The sequence below is a fragment of the Psammomys obesus genome, unplaced genomic scaffold, assembly GCF_907164565.1.
Source record: "Psammomys obesus unplaced genomic scaffold, mPsaObe1.curated_primary_1811, whole genome shotgun sequence".
Taxonomy (NCBI): Eukaryota; Metazoa; Chordata; class Mammalia; order Rodentia; family Muridae; genus Psammomys; species Psammomys obesus.
This window is the reverse complement of record NW_026596134.1, coordinates 9,887,559-9,910,092: the sequence shown is the minus strand read 5'-3', so window position 1 is coordinate 9,910,092 and position 22,534 is coordinate 9,887,559. Positions and strand designations below refer to the sequence as shown.

General features: G+C 39.7%; 1 protein-coding gene across 1 annotated transcript in view; it reads right to left on the bottom strand.

Annotated features, from left to right (window-relative positions):
* Trip11 (thyroid hormone receptor interactor 11) overlaps positions 1-20,158 on the bottom strand; it is a 71,015-nt gene extending 50,857 nt beyond the window's left edge. Inside the window, exons 1-5 of the mRNA XM_055592861.1 lie at positions 19,737-20,158; positions 15,377-15,438; positions 10,374-10,484; positions 7,707-7,982; positions 771-830 (exon numbers count right to left, since the gene is read on the bottom strand). Of these exons, the coding sequence (XP_055448836.1) occupies positions 771-830; positions 7,707-7,982; positions 10,374-10,484; positions 15,377-15,438; positions 19,737-19,875 (648 nt within the window). The 5' untranslated portion in view covers positions 19,876-20,158. The remainder of the gene's footprint in view (positions 1-770; positions 831-7,706; positions 7,983-10,373; positions 10,485-15,376; positions 15,439-19,736) is intronic.
* Positions 20,159-22,534: the final 2,376 nt, after the last annotated feature.

Genomic DNA, 22,534 nt, shown 5'->3' with positions numbered 1-22,534 from the left:
CTTGTCACTCTTGAACCAGACAACCAGGAAATGTTCCTTTGCTCTACCGAGCCAGAGAAGGTTCCTGTTGTGTATCACCAAGGATCTTAACTAAGTCACTACTACCTCCCGAAAAGGAAATAATTCTTAAATCCCCTGCAACTCCATACCAGCACTGGCTTTTGCACTGACACCTCTTAACAACCCTGCCTGATGAAAACAGACCCTGAGAAAGGCTGTTTTCATCAGGCAGGCCCACGCAGCACGTCTGATGGTGGGTACAGCTAGGATTCAGCCAGATTTGATGCTGAGATCCACCTATACTTGTAATGTAACAGTAAGCCAGAACTAAAAGGTCTATACCTGACTACAATTTAAAACAAGTCCTGTCATGATGAATACATGTAACCAAAGATCTTTTCATAAAAGAAATAACGGACAAAATCCAACAAAATTCCATTACTAAGGTAAAATAGTTATTTACTATGAATGTTAGCATTTTGGTCATATTCTTTAAGCTCAAATCCTTAAAACGTCATGAACCTGGGAATATGAGAAACAGAAAAACACACAGGCTTAAGATTACTGAGAAAACATTTAAAATAAATTTAAAACAAAGTTCTTGACATACTTTATTGTAAAGAATAAAACAGTTGAAAAAATAAAACAGCTGAGTATCATTATCTATACAATCAATTTATATTTAAGAGTCCTACTACTTTGGCTTATGTCCTTATAATCTGCAGATATTAGATGCATAGAAGGTATCAGCAATCAACAGTTTGATTTACCTTAATAATATTTTGCAGTTTGCAGATTTCAGTTTGTTCAGAGCTTTGTGTTCCCTGCACCTTAGTTTAGAAAAAGAAAATTAAAAAATAATTACACTGATTTCTTTGTAAAACAGAAAGTCACACACTAACTTTATTTAAATGTTACTGTTTTGTAAAACAAGAGCATTTCCCAGACCTATTATGATTAAGAACTCTATACACAGGGGCTAGAGAGATGGCTCAGAGGTTAAGAGCACTGGCTGTCCTTCTAATAGGTTCTGAGTTCAACTCTCAGCAATCTCATGGTAGGGGCTCAAAACCATCTATAATGAGATCTGGTATCCTCTTCTGGCTTCCAGGCATAAATGCAGGCAGAATATTGTATATATAATAAATAAATCTTTTTTTAAAAAAGCACTCCATACATTTTACCTTTAGTCTATTAAAACATAATAAACAAAAAACACCATAGTCAAGAACTTTTAAACTAAATTGAGGAGGTTATTAAGATGGAAAATCAAATATTTCACTAGCTAACCAAAATATGACTATAAAAATAACTGCCTTGTAAGGGTGACAGAAAGTTACCCAATACTAATGCCAGTAAAGTCTCCCCCTCCCCACCTCCCGTGAGACAGGGTTTCTCTGTGTAGTCTTGGCTGTCCTTGAACTCACTTTGTAGACCATGCTGGCCTCGAACTCACAGAGATCCACCTGTCTCTACCTCCCCGAGTGCTGGGATTATAGGCATGCACCACTGTGACCAGCAGACTTAACAAAACTGACTGCCGCTACCATCTACTGCTGGAAGGATATACAAGCTTTGCTTCTTGCTGCTGCCACCGGGCTCAACTTTCACAGGACTACAACAAGGACCACGGCTATGGAGACATGGCAAGCTGGAGAGGCAAAACTGGGAGGCAGACAGACAGACCTCTAAACAGGACTCAGCCTGAAACGGCATCGACAATAAAACACAGCCACGGCAGAGGGTGTTTGGATCCCTTTTAGCTTTGTTTGGGTTGTCACACTCATGGATCTGGTTGCAATGTGTTCAATGGTGATGGCTCTTCTCCATGCCTTCTCCAAGAAAGTTCAAGAAGAAAGCAGGGAAAAGGTCAAGGGATAGAATACTAAGTTACAGATAATAGAAAGGGTACTCTTTCTGATAAATTGCTAGATTGATAGCAGCTGGAATTCAGAGCTCTCTGGCCTGCAAGATGCTTGTCAGCTCTTTCAACTAAATTCCAAAAAAATAATAAACTGGGCTCTGCTTGTTTCAACCTAAATTAGCACAACCAGCCCAAAACTTAAATTTTTCTTGTTTCTTTGCTTGGTTTTCATTTAAAGGCATGAGTTACAATGATATGGATTTGAGATAAAATATTTGAACAGTGAGGGCACATGCCTTTAATCCCAATACAATGGAGACAGAGACAGTTGATCTGAGTTCCAGATCAACTTAATTTAACAATTCAGGACAGGAACAACTGCTGGTTAGCAGCTTGTAAAGACAGAATAGGATTCAAAATGACAAACTTTTCCTTAAGGTTATTACTATGTAAGGTTTTTTTTCTTTTTTTTTTTTTTTCCTTAATAATGGATGTTATGTCCTTACTGATCTAAAGGTTGGATTCACATCAATTTTAAGTTTATGTAAGGAGAGATGATGTCACACTGCTCTAAAAAGGCTAGCCAATCTCCTCAAAAAGTGGGACTTCCACAGAGAACTGGTGGCAAAGGGCATTTTACCTTAAGAAATATGTTCTGTTGGTCAACATAAGGACCCAAAATCAGGCTGGAAGACAAACATGCCAACTGCATGCCTCCCATGTCAAGAAACTTGTAAATGTTGACTACATTAAGGTGTCACACTCCTTTGGCTGCCAGCTTATCCTTTCAAACATGAGACATTTTCACAGGGAACAGATGTCAGTCACTCCTGATGCAAAAAAGACACAGGAGGCTTACAAGTACATGCCAACCTACTTAAGTCCTAAAAACTCAAAAATTACAATTCATATGTTTAAAAGGCAGAACTGTCCATCCCATATCAAAAAGATGGCAAACCAAAGATAGTTACAACCAATGCAAAAACCCAGGTACAAGATGCCTACGGTATGCTTAAACTTTAAAGGCAAAAGGGAGTTTATATAAAGTTTGGCTATGTAGACATAACTGCCCATTCAATATAAAAATGGGGATAGGACAAAAAATAGCCACAACATATATAAAAATCCAGGCCTAAACCTCTAAACAGGTACAAAATGCATAGGGTATGCTTAAACTCTAAATTAAAAGGAAGTTTATATAAAGTTTACTGAAAACATATCTTTTCTATTGCTCAAGGCAACCAGCTTGTCTTTTAATGGGAGGCCTTCTCTTGGGAGACAGGTAGCAGCTTGGCCTAATACAACAGGTGCCCAAGAGCCCAGAGAGGATATTTAGGTCTACACAACCTTGTTTTGACTTCAACATGATAAAATTGTATATTCAATAATAATGATAACTGACATTGCTGATCCTGCAACATGGGAATAGCTCTGAAATTGACTGAGACATGGATGTCTATGCAGAGCCAATAATTCTTGTTGGCTACAGAATCCCCATAACATATTCATGCCATCTTTTCACATGACATGAACAAAGATTTACAGATGTCTTTCTTCTGCTCATACAACAAGCAGAGAGGCCCCCAAAGAGAAGAGCATATATAATAAAAACAAGCAGAGAGCCCTTAATTGATCTGTGCACCCAGCACATCTCATACATCTACAATTTTAGAACTGTATAATGATTATGAGAAATTATATATTTTCAGAGACAAAAGAACTGGACACCAATGATGCTAGATCAAACCTGACAGGACTCTTTTCAGCATGCTAAGACACTGACACACCTGTTCCAGCATCCTGCATGTTCTAGCCTCAACTGATTCAATTGCTGTTTCTCATCAAAGCCTGATCCCAAGAGAGCTTTGAAGGAAGCTACTAATCCCAATTGGTCCAGCACTGTAGACTGTTCTAAACAAGACTTCTATTAAGCCTAAAATTTCTCAACATTCAAAGACTGGACCACAAATGTTAATTCTTGCTTAATTAGCCATTTTTCCCCAATTTCCTTTGGGCCCCCAAATAGGATTTTGATGTCTAAAAATCAGCTAGAACGACGTCCAATTTCCCTCAAGGGGGGGTGGGGTGGGTAGGCTTTGGTTGTTTTCTGGGGTTCTGAATGTTTATTGTAATTGGGAGTTAGTTACAAGTTATTAACGGTCTTATTCAGAGAGAAAACAAGGTTAGACTCAGGGATTTCTCTCTTTTTTTTCTTTTCTCTATCTTTCTTTCTTAGATAAGGAGAAAAGAGGTTAAAAAGAAAGAGGGAAATATAGGGCTAGTTTGTAGTAATAATAAGACAAAAGGTAGATTATCGAATTTATTCAACTTAGGCTTTATTTGTTATTCTCAAATAAGGTAATTTTTAACACACTGGTATAGGATTTTGTATACTGATGTGAAAATAAGTCTATTTTTGATACACTGATATAAATTAGTATACTTAAGGTTACTTCCAATACTATTAAAGTGCTATTGCAAACTATTTAGGATATTAGGTAATGAAAGTTAATTGTTAATCAACTCATGATCATGTCAGACACTAGTCTAATTTATCACAGAATATACACCGTAGGTTTAACATAGATATGATTCTATAGATAAAGTCTTCAAAAACCTCAAAGACCTACAGAATGTTATTTAAAATGTTTTTATTATTTTAAGAATTCTTTGACAATGTCATCTAGCAGCAGCCAGCCTACCTCAAAGAAGATGATAAGCATCAAAGAACCTCCATATGGAAATGGCATCAATTGTGGCAAACCAGCCACATGGGTCAAAAAAAAAAAAATTTCCCTCTCTTCACAACAGGCAGAATTCTGCCTAAAATGTGCAAGCTCAAATGCTGACCAAGTCAACTGCCAAACTGCCAAGACAAGGTAAGCAAGTCCTCAATAGTTCCTGTTTCACATATATGTCTGTCAAATATACTGGGCCAGGAGGCTGAAGATGATGCTCCAATATAATAGAGAATTTTGGATGGCTGTTCAGGCAGCAAACTGTCTCTGTCAATTTTCTATTTTTTGAAAGCTGCTAGCATATGCTTCCTATTTACTCAAATAATTAATTTTATTCCTTCTCAAGTCTATGATGGGGTGGAAGACCAGAAAGATATGTTGGGTCTAGATAGATGTTTTCAGGTTGACAGATACAAACTATAAAAATAACTTAGGTATAAAACCTTAAACCCTCATATATAGATATTTTCTTCAAAATTGCCAAATATTTAGACTAGATATTATAAAGTCTTACCTACTGTTTTTTATAATTATTCTTACTGTGAAAAATGGCCTTTTTATTTAGATAGAAAAGGAGAATTGTTGGAGGTTGGTCTGGTATTTACTGGCCCTCAAGATCTGGTTATACCTATTCTTGTTTTGTAAACCTGCCTAAGACATACCTAATAAATGGATTAAACAGACTATACCTGGGCAGGGCAGAATGAGGTAGGCATGGCTAAGATTCCTGGGTTTTGGGGGTTCAAGAGAGAATCATGGGAAACAGATGGATGGGAAGAGAGGAGGAAGGAGAACACCATGGTGGGTTAGCATGGAGAAGAAACTACATGGGTGAAGAGAAAAGACTCCAATAATGGTATAGAAAGGCCCAGATGAAAAATAAAAGCAAGTATTTATAAAAATATGGATGAAAGATGGTTCAGATGAGTATGATTAAGGCGGATGGCATTGGATGGGGGCTGGGAGATGGATGGTGAGGATACTGAGCCAGCAAAGTGAAATATCTTCCTTGCCCAAGGTAAATATAGCAATTATTAATCTAAGAGGTATCTGTGTCTTATTATTTGTGATAGCAGGTTAAAAAAAATACCATCATGATAATTTTAGGGCTCATAATAAACATTATATAGCCCAAGACTCATTTATTAAATATTTACTACAATACCTGGAATGGTGGCACACACCTTTAATCCCAGCACTGAGGGAGGCAGAAGCAGAGGCAGGCAGAGCCCTGAAAGTTCAAGGCCAGCCTGGTCTACAGAGCAAGTCAAGGACAACCAAGCCTACACAGAGAAACTCTGTCTGGAATAAAAAAAAAAAAAAAAAAAGTTTCTTCTTCCCTATTAAATTTTAACCAATGATTCTTTTATTTGTTTACTTGGTTGTTTTTGTTTTATTTTTCTTTAAAGACAACATCTTTATATAGGGTAATCTTAAAACTCCCAATTCTCCTGCTCCAGCCTCTCAAATGCTGAAAATACAGGTGTATACTAAGCTGATGAGACAGTTCAACAGGTAAAGCGCTTGTAGCCGAGACAGTTGACCTGAACTCAATCCCTAGGACTCATGTGGTGGAAGGAGAAAACTGACTCCCATTTGTTGTCCTCTGAAGTTAACATGTGTCTATGACATAATTCCATCTCACCCCACACACATAAATGAACAAATGTAATTAAAAAAAAAATAAAGATGTGATTCTCAAATTATCACAATTGCCTGGTACTTCTTTAAAGTTCTTAAGACCCAGGGCTGGAGAGATGGCTCAGAGGTTAAGAGCACTGGCCGTTCTTCCAAAGGTCCTGAGTTCAATTCCCAGGCACCACATGGTGGCTCATAACTGTCTATAATGGTGCCCTCTTCTGGCATGTAGGCACACATGCAGACAGAATGTTGTATAAATAATAAATAAATAATCCGTTAAAAAAAAGTTGCTAAGACCCTAAAATAGATCCTAAATCGAAGTCTTCACACAGACAGGAAATCCACGCCATTATCAAGGCTTGAGGTTATTCTTTAAAAACACTGACTTCAGGAAGATAAGATGAACAAACAGATAATCCTAGCTAAGGTTTTGAGTACTAGGCAAGTCCAGCATGTGGTGAGTAAACAAATAATTCTAATGAGATAATTGTTCCTTTTCAAAGCTTACTGACAACCACAAAGAGATGCACATACTTTGTTTTCTTTAATATAGCAAATATACTTATATGCTATATCCACCCTCCATATCAATAAAGTTAAATCCAAATGTCTACTGTCTACTGATGACCTCCATAATACAGAAAATCTTGGTATAGCTGGACATGGTAGCACACACTTTGTTCCTAGACTAGGGACGGAGGCAGGTGGATCTCTCTGAGTTCAAGATCAGCTTGGTCTACAAAGTGAATTCCAAGGCAGCCAAGGCTATAAAGTGAGAGACCCTGTCTCAAAGAGAAGGAAGAAAAAAAATATTATATAGAAAAAAAAAGTTCCTTGGAAGAAAGTTTATAGCTCAAAATATCAAATACTTAATTTTTAGTGCATGAGAAATAACACAAGACAATTCAACACACATTTTAAAAATTTTGCTTATTTTTATTTTATGTGTGTAGGTGGGAATCAAACTCAGGTCCTCTGAAAAGAAGAACAACTAGTGCTCTTAACCACTGAGCCATCTCTTCAGCCCCAGTATAACAAGATATTTTTAATACTAATGATCAAAATTTCATTTCACATGTCATTAGAGCTTATAAAACCTCAGACAAAAGCCTAACACATTCTTAAAACAAAATGCCTTGATTTTCTGTGCTTCTGTCAAAGAAACCAGACTCTAGAGCAGGTGGCTCAATTTTATTTTTATCCGTTGAGTCTGGGTTTATAACTCCTTTTAAGTGGATCTATCTATCTATCTATCTATCTATCTATCTATCTATCTATCTATCTCTTTTTTCCACCTATCATACAGAAGAGAAAACTGAGACTGAAAGAGGAAGGGGACTTGATCAAATCACTTAGAAAGCCAAATGCTGCATTAGAAAACAAATACAGCTTTTTCTATTTTTCTAATCAACGGTATTTCATACTCTACCTAGTTTTCAAAAATTCATACAAATTTTACCAACCTGAGCAATATGTTTCCAATGTCCAAGTTCAGATTCCAGTCTTGAAACTTCATTTGATAATCTGTTTATTTCCTGTTGTGATGAAATTACATCTCCGAAGTCCATGTCATCCTCGTGGAAGGCTGATACCTGACTGACCCCATAACTGAATGAAGACGCAGTAGTGGCCACTGGCGCACTGCCAGATCCTGAGTGTACCAACTGAGCAGCAGACTGCAGTCTGCGCAGCTCATCCTGTAGTGCCGTCTGTCTTGATTTAAGGTGGTTGATTTCTTCCTATGTATTTATAACCATATTTTAAAGAAAGTATTTTTAGAATGCTTATTGGACTGTTCATATTCATAATGTTGAAAGACATAATGATGACATGACAATAGTACTCAATTAGTAATACCCGAACCATAAGAGTATTATTTGAATGACAACATAATTCCCACAGAGTTCAGATAATGTCCCAAACAGTATGAAGATTAGAATTTTACCCACATGTTAACTAAAGCAATGAATGTCTCAGTGGAACGTGAGTTTGCTATCATCATAATATAAGTAATTTCTCAGAGCTCTATTTATGATCATCAGACATGAAATAAAACAAAGCTGTGTGATTTACACATTAAAAGGCTTTCTTGGAACTATGCTGCTAGGAAAGACGACAGGTGGATTTAGGCTTAACATTTCCACGAATCAAATGTGACTTTTCACTGCTCTATACAATATGACTGAAAGAATGCTTTCATTTATTAACTCCATTTTTTTCAAATAAGATAACACAGTCGGCCTATAGTTATTACCCCACGAGTCTTAGAAAGAAATTAAAAGAGGCCCTGGCTTTCAGACTAGCCAAGAGGGGGCCACTGAAAATTTGACCCTCTTTAGAGAGATAAAAGTACAAAAATTCTAAATTGTTGAGCAGAATTTTAACTGAAGGCTGGCAGAAACAACTTGTAAAGTTATGTGTGCTGGCACACATCTATAACCTCAGTAGTTAGGGGGTTGAAGCAGGAGGACTGCTGTAAATCTGAGTACATCTGGGCTATATAAAAAGTACTACATAGACAGTGGTACCTAGTAAGACTGTCAAAAAAAGAAAGAAAGAAAAGAAAAAGAAACCCCACACACAGACCCACACAAAACATGCAACCACCCTTTCCCACCACAAAATAAAGCTAGCTCACATGGTACAGTGCTTTCCCTACTGTGCGTTAAGTTTGGGTTTAATCCCCAGGGCATAATAGCACTGTAATCTCAGCACTTGGGGAGACTGAGGCAGAAGGAGGCTCAGAAGTTAAAGGTTATCCTTGGCTACATAGCAAGTTGGAGGCCAGACTCAGCTACATGAGATCCTGTCTTTAAAATAATTTTTAGAAGAGGGTGAGGGACAGAGCTTAGCTATAAAGTGCCTGCACATGTCTGAGTTCAACCCTCAGCACTACAAAAAGAATAGAGATATAACCTTCATGTGAACTTGTGGCTCTACTTTGTGTATGTTTTATTCTTATAATAATTTGTTTTAATATAAATTAGATTAAAAACTTAAGCTCTAAGTGCTTAATTTTCTCTTAAATGCAGCATACTTTTTGTTCTACTTTAACATATCACTAAAGGAGCTAGAAACCAATTCATCTAAATCTTTGTTTTTAGTTGTTCTGTGGTGCTGAGATCTGAGCACAGGGCCTCCCACACACTAGACAAGCACTCTTCTGCAACTATTGAGCTGTCCAAGTCCTCATTTAAATCTAAAAGAAAAACTCTAGCCAAGTGTTAGAAGTGGTGGTGTATGCCTTTAATCTTAACTCTGGAGGCAGAGGGAGGCAGATCTCTAAGTTCTGAGTTCAAGACCAGCCTGGTCTACAGAGCAAGTTCCAGGACAGCTAAGGCTACACACAGAGAGACCCTGTCTTGGAAAAAAAAAAAAAAAATTAAAAAAATAATATTAAAAAAAATAAAATTAAAAAAAATTATGACTATGGTAAAAACAAACAGCCAACAAACTAAAAGTAACCAAAATTATCTGGATTAAAAAAAAATGAGAAGTGGCTCAACTTAATGTAAGTATTCACTGGACTCTACTTATTCATTAAACACAAAAGAAAATTTAACAACAGGATTCAGAGTAACAGTGGTTAAATTATATATGTACTTATTACCTATTATTAAGACTTCAAAGAAAAGATAAAACAAGGCCAAACAAACAGTTTAATCAAACTAAAAGAAAATAGAACCACAAAAAAAGAAATTCAAGTGTAAAACACTTACTATAGTTTCATGTGGAAAATCAAGTACATGCCAATTAGAAAATATTAACATGTAGTAAATATCTATTTACATAAAGGAAAATGTATTAGCAATGATTACCATGCCTTAAAATCAACTTAAAAAAATATCTAGCATATGCAAGGTCCTGGGTTCAATTGCCAGCACCACAAAACAATTTAAACTAAATAAATGTTCTTAAAACCTAAGAGAAGACATTAAATTGTATTTCATAAATATCAGAAATTATGTACAATAGATCATTAAAATGTTATGAGACTCTTCTTTTAGAAGCTAGAATTTAATCTTTCCAAAGGTTACCTTATGAAAATAATATTAATGGAAATGCTGCCCTAATTTTAATAAATTTAATATTTTAAATATAGCCATAAAATAATAAAAAGTAGCACTTGCCTCTTTCTTCTGTAATTGACTTCGGTAACTTGAAGATTGCTGCTTTATTTGAAGTTCTGACGCTTCATGCTTTTCCTCTAGATCCGTATAAAGCTTTTTAAGTCTTTCATTCTAGAAGCAAGGAGAAAAGTATTTTCAACAAAATGATCTCAAGTCAAGCATGTTAGAAATCATTACATGTATGCATGACACAAAAAAGACATAAAATATCAAAGGTCTCAGACAGAATTCTGGCTTTTAATATAAACCTTTAAATGAAAATCTTAACTCTAGCTCTATTTTTTCTTCAAGGAACTCAGAAGCTGGCAAAGTTCCCAAAAATCTCTATTGTTTTTAAAGAAACAGGGAAAAGTAGAGATAAGGCCACAGAGAGGACTCAGTGGAGTACCCAAATTTGGTTCCCAGTGCAAAGAACATTAAACATTGGTTGGATCTTTTTGTTTTGTTTTGTTTTTTTCCCTATCAAACAAAAACTGTTTTTATGACAAGAAATTTAACACTTTTATACAAATGTTTTAATCCTCCATATACACCCTTTAAACACTTCGATTACATAGAGGCCCTGCTGTGAATTAAGTGGCTTTCTTTCATTTCCTTTGAGCACAAGCTTGAAAGACCCCCCTCCTGCCCACATATGGAAGAAAAGACTCAGTCACCACTATTAGAATAAAGACCAAGTACACTTCCTATCCAATTGTGCTCACTATTCTGAGTCCATCCTCTTGATCAAGAATAAAGTTTGAGCCGGGCATGGTGGCACATGCCTGAAATCCCAGATTTCAAGGAAGCAGAGGCAGGTGGATCACTATGAGTTCGAGGCCAGCCTGGTCTACAAAATGAGTCCAGGACAGCCAGGACAATACAGAAACCTCTCTCAAAAAACAAAAAACAAAAAACAAAAAACAAAAAAAAAAAAAAAACAAAAAAAAAGAAAGTTTTCTCTTGTCAAGACACTTCAGACTCACAGATATCCATCTGCCTTTGCCTCAGAAGAGCTGGCTTTAAAGGCCTGCACCACAACCCCGGCCTCAATTCAAGTGTTTTGACAAGGCAAAACGTGCGCAGATAAAACACACATACATATACATATAAAATAATAAAATAAACAACAATAATATTACATGACCGGATGTGAGTCACACTTTTAATCCCAGTACTCAAGTGTCAGTTACACTTCAGTGTAGATCTCTGTGACTTGCAGGCCAGCCTGATCTACACACAGTCCCCGAGCTGTCTAAGCCAGGGCTCAGCAAGACCCTGGCTTAAACAAAACAAAAGTCCTAGCCATGGCATGGTGATGAGTGTGGTGGTGTATATATATATATATACATACATATATATATCATATATATATATATATCATATATATATATATATACATATATATATATGATATAACCCAGCACAGGAAAGCAGGCAGGTGGGCTTGCTGGCCTGGCCTAACCTAACCAGTAGGCCGCAGGTCCAAGTGAGAGACAAGATGCCTGGGGCTGGAGAGATGGCTCAGTGGTTAAAAAGCACCAATTGTTCTTCCAGGGGATCTGGGTTCAATACCCAACATTCCACATGGTGGTTCACAACTGTCTGTAATACTAATTCCAGGGAACACTCTCTTCTGGCGAGGCCATATTCTGCATGAATTGGGTACTCAGATATACACCCATACACATTAAAAAAAAAAAAAGAAAGACAAACAAACAAACAAAAGGAGGATGGCTTTTAAAGAACAACATCCAAGGTTGACTGCTGGTCTCCACATATACATGAATACAAACAAAATAAAAGGAAGGGACGGCAGGGAGAGTAATGATAATCAGAAGTCTACATAGGAGGCAGCTGAAATCTATCATCAATAGTTGTAAGATAAAGGCATTCCTGTTTGTACATGAGTTAGTAAGAGGCTAGATGAACTCAACGAGCATTGCCTATTTTGTGTTTGTTTAGAGACAGGGTTTTACTATCTCATCTTGACTGACCTAAATCTCAGCCCTAGAACTCCTTCTGCTTTAATCTTCTGAGTATAGCTGGGATCTCAGGCATGAACCATCAATCACACCCAGCTTTACATGCTTTCCAAGCCATAAAATGGAGGCTGGAAATGGCTCAGCAGTTAAGAGCACTGGTGGGTCTTCCTTCCAGAGGACCCAGGCTCAATCCCAGCACCAACATGGTGGCTCTGAACCACCTAACACCAGTCCTCCACAGGCACTGGACACATGTGGTACACAGACATAGGTAAGCAAAGTATTCACCCATTCACATACAAATTGGGTTTTGCTAAATTTATAAAGTATTAAAAACCTCCAGTGAAGTCAGGAGTGGCAGTGCACACCTTTAATTCCGGCACTGGGAAGCAGAGGCAGGTGGATCTCTGCTGAGTTCAAGGCTAGCCTAAGTCAGTCTATAGCAGATCCAGGAACAGCCAGGGCTACAGAGGGAGATCCTGTCTCAAACAAACAAACAAGTTCTTCACAATTAATTTTTTCACCCTTATGAAAAAAAAAATTATAATATAAAAATGTTAAAAGAGTCTACTAGACATAAATAATAAATGTAACATAACTATTTCTTTGGCAAAAAAGAGGAAAAGGTAGGTTTAGGTGAATTCGTTTGGTTTGCAATTAGACTCCTAACTAAAGCTAGGAATAAGCTAGCCAGTGACACTCAGCAAGACCCTGTCTCAAAACAACAGGGCTGGGGAGGTGAGTCAGTGGGTAAAATGTTTGCTGTTTAAGTGTGAGGACCAGAGCTCAGAACACTAGGATAGACACAAATCCAGGCACTGTATCCATAATCCCACTCTTCTACATTTACATGCCAGGTGGATTCAGGAGAATCCTGGGAGCCTGTGGGCCAGGCAGCCTGGCATACGAGCAGCAAACCACAAGAGACCCTGTCTCAAACTAGGTAGAAGGCAAGAACTGACACCTGAGGTTGACCTCCGGCCTCCATACATATTGTGGCACAAACACATACCTGACTCGCACACACAAAACAAAAAAATAAAAAGAATTGTAAGGAATTCAGCCAACTATGAATAGGTAGCTCTAATTCCCCAGGAAACACACTGCCTTTCTTCTAGACTAGAACTTGCCACCATCACCTTATCTATCAGTGAGTCTGGAACAACAGATCACGAGGTCACATAAGGTGCCGGAGCAGGACTAGATGATGCAGGCCTATGTGGGCATATGCATGCGCACATGCAGCTAGAACCGCTTCTATTTGCAGTACCACACAATAGAGCCCATCTTCCTCTGGTATTTGAGTAGCATCAAATGAGGAAGAGGCTTACACGGTGGATGTGTCTCCCTCAAATAAATATTTCTACTCTAGACCCACACTTGTCATAGATGAGACAACCATAAAAACCATTAAAGAGACTGAGATCCAAAGGAGGACATAAGAGTTGTATTTCCTTCCTCAGACTCAGCACAAAGCAGACAAGTAAGTTATTCAAGTAGGTTAATCTTTCATACTTTCCCCCAACATATACACTGGCAAATTCCCTTAAGCTGCACCAGCACACACACACTGCTGCTAACTTTTCTGGGTGTACCAGAAGGGGTACCTGTACCAAGAGGGGCCTCCTCAAGGATTTTCTAGCCCATTCTTACTAAGAACTCATGTTCCTAATTAGAACTGCGGCACTTGGCTTCCTTATCTATGCTTAGGTCTCAAAGTGCTACCACAATGCTATCTTCTTTAGGCTCATCCCTCTTACAAGTCCCTCCTCTACTTTCAGATTCTACAATTTCATATGAATATTCTAGACCAGAGTTCAATGAGGCCTGTTAGGAAACACTCTTAGCATCTGTTATAGGCTTAGAACTGAGGAAAGCATGTTTACCACATTTCTCTAAGAACACCTGTCCCTACAACACTAAGTGTTCTCTTACTGTTCTTATCCTAAGGCTCAACTGTTGAGCTCCAATAGTCCTTTACAATAACTCCCACTCTGAATTCCTTCTAATTTCTTTAGTTTTCCTCTCAACTTTTCCAAGCTTTTCTCATACCTATTACGTATAATGTCCAGAATTAGTCACAACTACACACCGATTCATAAAGAACAAAACAATATAATTAGCTTATTATTTTTAACTTCTTTGCCCCAAATATTATATTATTCTGATGTTAGGAAATTTAAAACTCCAGAATAAACAGAATTCCATTTTTCATATTATATTTAAATGTACCAATAGAGATGTGTGATGATTCAGGCCTTGTGGTACTTTGTATAAGAATACCTCCCATAGACTCATATATTTGAATGCTTGGTCATCACTATTTGAAAAGGATTGGGGGGGGGGTGGCCTCGTTGGAGGAAGTGTGTCACAGTGGATGAGTTTGATATTTCAGAAACCCATGCCAGGTCCTGCAGATCAGGATATAGCTCTCGGCTTCTTCTCCAACACGATGTTGGCCATGCCTGTTGCCCTGCTTCCCATGATGATAATGAACTAATAAGCCTCTGAACCTGTAAGCCAGCCCCCAAATAAATGCTTTCCATTTTAGGAGTTACCTTGGCCATGGTGTCTCTTCACAGCAATAGAAGAGTGACTAAATAGACCTGATATCCCAGCATTCAGGAAGCTAAGACGAGGATCACCTGTTCAAGGCCAGCCTGAGCTACACAGAAAACCTTAGCTCAAAAAACAAAGCAAAATGATAGATAATAAATACAAGGAAATAAATGTACTTCAGTATAGCACACTTCTGGACGATATTATGATAAACTTTTAGCATTGCTATTTCTACATGTGACAGTTTTCCTACTTCCAACAGATTGAAGTGAAAATGAGACTAGAAAAGGACCAACTGTGGCAAGTACACACATTCCTCATTTAGGCAAGATTTGTAAGACAAGACAAAAAGAAACCCTGAGGAACAGGAAAGGTTGAAAGGTGAGACAGTGCATTTAATAATATTGAAAATTTCAATAACTTTTGTGGCTTCCAAAAGAGGAAACCTGAAGTTTGACAGCTGTCTTTAATTGTACTTACCTCTGATCTTAAGACTGAATAAATAGCTTCATTTTCCTCTCTCCCAAAATTGGACAAATCTGCTATAAAAACAAACAGTATATGCTGAATATTTGATTAGTATTATATAAAGTAATAAATAATCTTTTTTAAGAATGGGGATAAACTCATTCTGACTTTACTTGTTTTCACTTAAAAGTAGTCAAAGGACTAAAAGATACAGCTTAAATGGTGTACCTGCCTGATATGTGCAAAAGCCAAACTTAATCCCCAGTATGAAAAAAAACAAAAGAAAGAAAAAGAGAGAGAGAGAGAAAGAAAGAGAAGGAAATAAGGAAATGAAAGAAAGGAAGAAAGAAGAAAGAGAACAAAAGAAAGAAAGAGAGGAAGAAAGAAGAAAGAGAGAAAGAAAGAAAGAGAGAGAAGGAAAGAGAGAAAGAAAGAAAGAAAGAAAGAGAAAAAAAGAAAAAACACCAGAGAAAGGAAGAAAAGAAAGGAGGCATGTGTAGTCAGAGCAGTCTGAGGGGAGGGGAGGTACACACCTGTGATCCCAACATTTTAAGAGACTGAAGTAGGAGGATCTGAGATGAAAGCCAGCCTGAATTATAGAGCAAAACCCTGCCTCGAATAAGTAAGTGGATAAAAATTAAAAATAAATAAATTAGTAAATGTAGTCAGGGTCTAGCAATACCAAAATGGTCACACTAATCCTGCTGGAAACCTCCATCTACAGAGTTTCGATCTTTTTCCTTTGTGGACTCACGGTTTTCCATTACTGCATCTGAACATTATAAAAGCAGGGCAGGAGATAGAGCTCCATAGCAGAGCTGCTTGCCTAGTCAAGGTCCTGAGTTGACCCTACCAAGAAACAACAATAGTGCCAAGCAGTAGTGGTGCATGTCTTTAATCCCAGCACTTGGGAGGCAGAGACAGGGGGATCTCTGTGAATTCGAGGTCAGCCTGGTCTACAAAGTAAGTTGCAGGACAGCCAAGGCTACACATAGAAACCCTATTTGAGGAAAAAAAAGAAAAAAAAAAAGTAAACAAAAGGCCCAAGCTATAGAGATGGTTCAAAAATTAAGACGCCTGCTTATTGCTCTTCCAGAGGCCCTGAGTTTTGTCCAGGCAACTCACAACCACCCAGAATCCCAATTCCTGGTGTCCAAAACTCTCTTCTGACCTCTGAGGGTACCAGCACACACATCTGGCTCGTGTGCGCGTGCGCACACACACACACACACACACACACACACACACACGCACACACACACGCACACACACACACACACACAGCCCAAGTGTACACAGAGAAATTCCAGAAGGATTAGAAGGTGTGGTCTTGTTGGAGGAGGTATAGAACTCCAGGCAGGCTTGGAGGTTTCAAAAGCCCAAGCCATTCCCAGTTAGCTCTCCATCTTTCTACCTGGAGCTTGTGGACCAGATGTAGTGTCTCAGCTACTGTTTCAGCACCATGCCTGACTGCCTGCCATGTTCCCTGCCATGATGGTCATAGATTCCACCCATCTGGAACCACAAGACCCCAAATTAAATGCTTTCTTTTATAAGTTGCCTTCGTCATGGCATTTATTATAGCAATAGAAAAGTAATTAAGACATTCATCCTTATAAATCAAGGAAAATGCAAATTATAGCCCAGTATCATCAGTGCTACCAGAGAGTAACTAACACACAAAGCTATTAGAACACAGAACACTGGCAACCAACTCACCCTGTGTGGGGGTCAGAACACTCTCACAATATCCCTGACGTATGAGCAGGATTGTACAGAAAAACTGTTTTCCAGGTAAAGGAGGAAGTAAAGAAGACTATCCACAGAGAGGCTTGGGAAACCTAGCAAAGTTCTGTGTGACAGGAGCTCTGGGGACAGACTGGACTTGTATGTAGATATGGAAACTGGTATGGCACCTAGAAAAGACAGTTTGAATCTAGAAAGAGTAGGTTTTTGATCTCCCCAAAATTAAGAAGTTAGGCTTTTTTTTTCTGTAAGTCAAGAAACTTTTAAGCAAATTTACTTTTAGACTAGCAGTACAACAGAAAATGAATTAAGAACCAGACCTGAAGAGAACAACCCTGGGAGAGACTGAGGATCTGAGCTACAGTAACAATTGTAAAGAACAAAGACAAGTCTGACACAGGATGAACAAGATCCAATGGCCAATTTGAAGCAAATATACAAAAAGACACAAAACAAAGATGACAAAAATTTCTAGTTCAGGAAAATTAGAGGCTCGCCAAATCACTAAAATTGAGATTATAAGCCAGGTTTGATGGTGCATGCCTGAAATCCTAGCACTGCCCAGGCAGATGAAGACAGATCTGGGAGTTCTGGACCTGCCAGGGTGAAATAAAGTCCAAACCCCAAAACAAACAATAGGGACCATATGAAGCTGAGGCAGGAGAAATGCTATTTGAGGTCAACCTTGGGCTATACTGCAAGTGCCAGGCCAGCCTGGGCTACACAGTAAGACCTGGCTTCAAAATAAATAAATATATACATAATAAATAAATAAATGCAAAGTTGGTTTGTTTGTTTGAAAATACAGCAAGCTCTCTGTTGAGAACAAAATGGACTCCATATTAGGTAGGGGGCACCTATTTTCCACCTATTTTTAAGGTCAAAGAAATACCAACTGTTAGTCCCTATCTGTCATACATTGAGAATCTAGTCTTTCCCACAGCTATCAGCCCTTTTCTGCCTTCCAAGCCCCATGTCCCTCTACTGGACACATGAAGGCCTTTCATTCTCACTGTCCCAAGTCATGAACTTTCCAATCAAGGGAGGCCCAAAGCAGTAAAATGGTTTGGGTAGTGACCCAGTTTTCCTTCTAAATATAAGGGCTTTTTTCCTATTAAACTATTCTACTCTATTTCCAGCAAAAATACATGGCTCTCATACCATGATGAAAAAATTGGTTAGCTGGGATTATAATTCAGCAGAGTGTTCTTAACATGGGTTCAATATCTAGCAATTCCTTCCCACAGATTAAAGCACAACAGTAAGTTGTTCTGTTTGTTCATTAATAAAGAAATAAGGCTGTAACAGCATGGTGGCACACACCTGGAATGCCAGCACTGAGAGGCAGAGACAAGAAGACAGCTCCAGGGCAACCTAAGCTGCATGGCAAACCTTTATTAAAACTTTTTTAAATGATGATGAAGACGATGATGATGATGATGATGATGATGATGATGATGATACAAGTACGGGTATTTTGTCTGTATGTGTATCTGTGCACTATCTGAGCGTCTAGTGCCTGCTGAGACATAGTGCCAATCAAGAAGCCATTGGATCCTCTGGAACTGAATGAAGTTACAGACACTTGTGAACTGCCAATGGGTTCTAAGAATGGAACCTGGGTCCTCTGGGAGAGTGGCCAGTGCTCTTAGCAACTGGATTACCTCCCCACCTTCTTGGATAAAACTTAAAAAACCCCTACCTGCTCAAAGAAATGCCAAGAAAGCAGAATAGCAATTAAACTAACCACTGACTACAATCTAATTTTAGGTCACTGTTCATTAGGATAGCAAGGTGACGACTTCAAAAACGAGAGAAGGGGCCTGGCTAGATGAATCAGTGAGGCAAGGTGCTTGCCATGCAAGCCAAGTGAACTGAATTCCAGCCCCCAAATCCACCTAAAGGTGTAAAGAGAACAACTCCACAAAGTTGTCTTCTGACCGCCACATGTGGACATACACCATGTATATACACACACACCAATAATAATAATAATTTTTTTTTAAGTTTTAGGTGAGTAAAGGTAGATAACAATACTCAAAAGGTAAAGTATTTCCCTGGTTCTGGCAAAAGTATGAGAGAAATGTGCCATCAGACACAAAAATACATTTTCAGCTGCAATGTGTCTTCACAATAAGCAAAACTGGAAAATAGTTGAATAGAAAAACAAGCCTATCCCCCCTAATAACGTGCTAAAGACAGGACAGGGGTCACCAAATGTTGATTGTGAGTTATTATTGTCACAAAGCATTTAGGGGAAAAAGAAACAGCTGCCACGCTTTCTTTACCTGTCAAACTAAAGGAAGAGGAACAAAATGAAGATCAGTCCCCAAATTAAGGGCAAAATAAGTACGAGGCACGGACCGCCCATATAGGACCCTATTTCGGCGTTTTTACTGAGCTCTCTAGGATATTCGATGGGGGGAGGAGAACCAGAGCTCTCTGCGGTGGTCACCCGGCAGGCTGGAAAAGCGGCTGCGGAGGCAAAGGAAGGAGAGAGAGCAAAGAGAAAATGCCGAGTGACTCCCTCGCGACCCGTCCGAGTCTGCCGATGGACGGGACCCGTAACCCAGCGGACTTTCTTAGGGTCCCAGGCGAGCCCTCCCGCCCTCGCTCCAGCTGTTACCTGGCACCTCCTCCGTGCCCTCCATCAGCATATCCTTGGTGAAGTTTGAGATCTGGCCAGTGATGGAAGCCAGGCTGCCCCCTACTTGACCCAGGGACTGACCGAAGCCGGAGCCGAGGCCCCCGAACCAGGACGACATCGCTGCGGTGGGGCACCAGTCTACTCCAGATGTCCCTGACCGACAAAGCTGGTCCGGATCCAGACGCCGAGGACTAGGAGGACGCGGCACTCCCACCAGCCGCGGCGTCAAACAGCCGAGGCCCTGCCTGGCGCTTCACCGCGGCTTCACCACTGCGAACACTGCGGCCCCCGCGGGGCCTCTGCTCAGTCCCACGGCCTCCCGCCGCGGGGCTTGACCACTTCTCTCTCGGCTTTACCGACTTTGCTCAGTTTCGTGGGCCAGTCCTGCCAACTCAACGCCGGCCGCCACGACACCGCCGGGGAAGTAACAGTGGCTATAGAGATGCGTGGCGAAGGGATAGAAGGGCCGCTGCCAGATGCGTTCTGGGCGCGAAGGACGCTGGGATCGCGGAGGACCGAATGCGGGCCAGCCGGACCTGTGGCTTCTGCGGAACCCGCGGAACCGGCGGGACCTAACAGGCAGCGGCGGCTGTCTCCGCCTCCACAGCCGCTTTTGTTTGTGGGCGGAGGCAACCCTTGGCGGTCGCCTTCTTAATCCTGTCTCCGGGAGCTGTGGCACCCCTGGGAGACGATTGGACGGGGTGGTCCCACCGCTCAGGGACGCGACCTCAACCCATCCACATTACTTTATTATCCAGCCTCTGCGGATAATAGAATATCCGTGTCACAGGCTTGGAAACGCGGCTACGAAGCTGCAAAAGCGGGTTCCAATTCAAATGTCCACGCAGAAAACTTTGTTTTTTCAATTACCGTGTACTTTGGGACTTTGGAAATACCACCAGTATGTAGAATCCGATGACCTCCCTCCCCATACCGAATTATCTCTCCCTGAAATCTGAATAATTTCACTAGAAAAATCTATTTAGGTTCAGGCGGCACCTCCGAGGAGTTTTAGTTTCTGTGTCCTAGTGCAATGAATTGGACATGGACAGGTGGATAGGAGCAAGGAAGGCAAGAAAATGAATCGCGAAAAGAGCAAGAAGAAGCAGGTCGTAACATTGTCTATGGTGGTGGGGTTGATGAGCAACCTCTTCAGCTTGATTTGATTGACAACTTTTGGTCTCAAATCCAGAGACTTGTGCATGTTAGGCGTTTAGACTTTGCTGCATCCTCAGCCCTTGTTTGAGACAGGATCTTCTTTGACCCAGGTTGGCTTCCAACTCATGACCCTTCTGCTTCTACCTCCTGAATTACTGCAATTACAAGAAGAATGTGCCGTCATGCCCAGCACAATGTTTTTTAAATGTAGTGTACAAAATCCTCAAATGATTGACGTGCCTACTGGGGCATGAGAGGATAAACAGTCTGTAAGCCTATAAAGATTTCATCCTAATGGGAAGGCACACAGACAAGAGGTAGTGTTCCACAGGTGGTGATGACTGACGTTGGAGAGAAAAGCAAAACAGGGTAAGGATAGTACGGGCATGCCACGGTGAGAGCAGCACTGGTAATGTAGAAAATGGTTAAGGCCTCACTGATTGGGTAATCTTGCACAGAGACTTGAAGTAAGCAAGTGAGATATACGGATATACAGGGGGAAAGCAGTTTAGACAGGAAAATAAAGCGGGAGGATCCTGGTCAATGTTGAGAATTTATAGGAAGGCAAGAACGGCTTTGGGAGAATGGCTTGGGGAAGATGTGTGAGGACCCAGAAGGTATGAAGAAGGTTAAGTCACAAGGGCATGAGTGATGTCATAACTCATGTGTGAGTGATGACATGAACTCAGGACTTAGTTGGGTTCGTGAATGACTGAGAAGTTTAGCAACTGTCATTAAGCTCATTTTTCTGTATGTATAAATCCTCTAGAGCCCCACATCTGGCAGAACACAGTCCAAGAATGGAATCCTGTGAGAATTTCTGTGCGTGTGTGAGAAACCTCAAAAAAAAAAAAAAAAAAAAAAAAAAAACACACAAGAATCAGTGAACTCAGTTTTCTTGAAACCATGGAATTGTTCTTGGAATGTCCCTTCCAGGTAGCAGATAGAAGTGAGTTTACTTCAGATTATTCATTACAACTGAGTATTGTGATTTGTTTCTATGCCCTTTTGATTGAACACCTTACTCATGTGAGTCCTCTTAACCTTCAGAGTATGAATTGTCTGATGCTCTGAATAGACTTGGCTATTACATGAGACCTCAGTGCAGCTCATCTTTCTGCTTCATTCTCCCAGGCCCCAACACCTCTAGAGTGGTAAACCGTAAGTTCACATTGTGCTACGAAATTAATGTAATGAAGAAAATACAAGTTAAGCTTTTTGTTCCATTTATTAGTACAAATGTCATCATCTAAAACAGTGGTTTTCAACCTTCCAAACGCTGCAGACCTTTAATGTTGTGGTGACCCCTAAACATAAAATTATTTCATTGCTACTTCACAACTGTAATTTTACGATTGTTGTGAAATATCTGATAAGCGGGATATCTGGCATGGGACTCAAAAGGGACCCACAGGTTGAGAACCACTGCTCTAAAACATCCTTCTGGAAGACTTCCTCTTTTCTCATATATGATGAAGTATAGCCCAAGAGCTTTTATGTATTACCCTGATACGTAGCATGACCTGCCATGTTGGATATACTTTAAAATAATAGGAAGAGAGAACATGAGACAAGAATTGCCAAAAATTGGGCTCGAGAAATGGCTCAGTTAAGCTAAG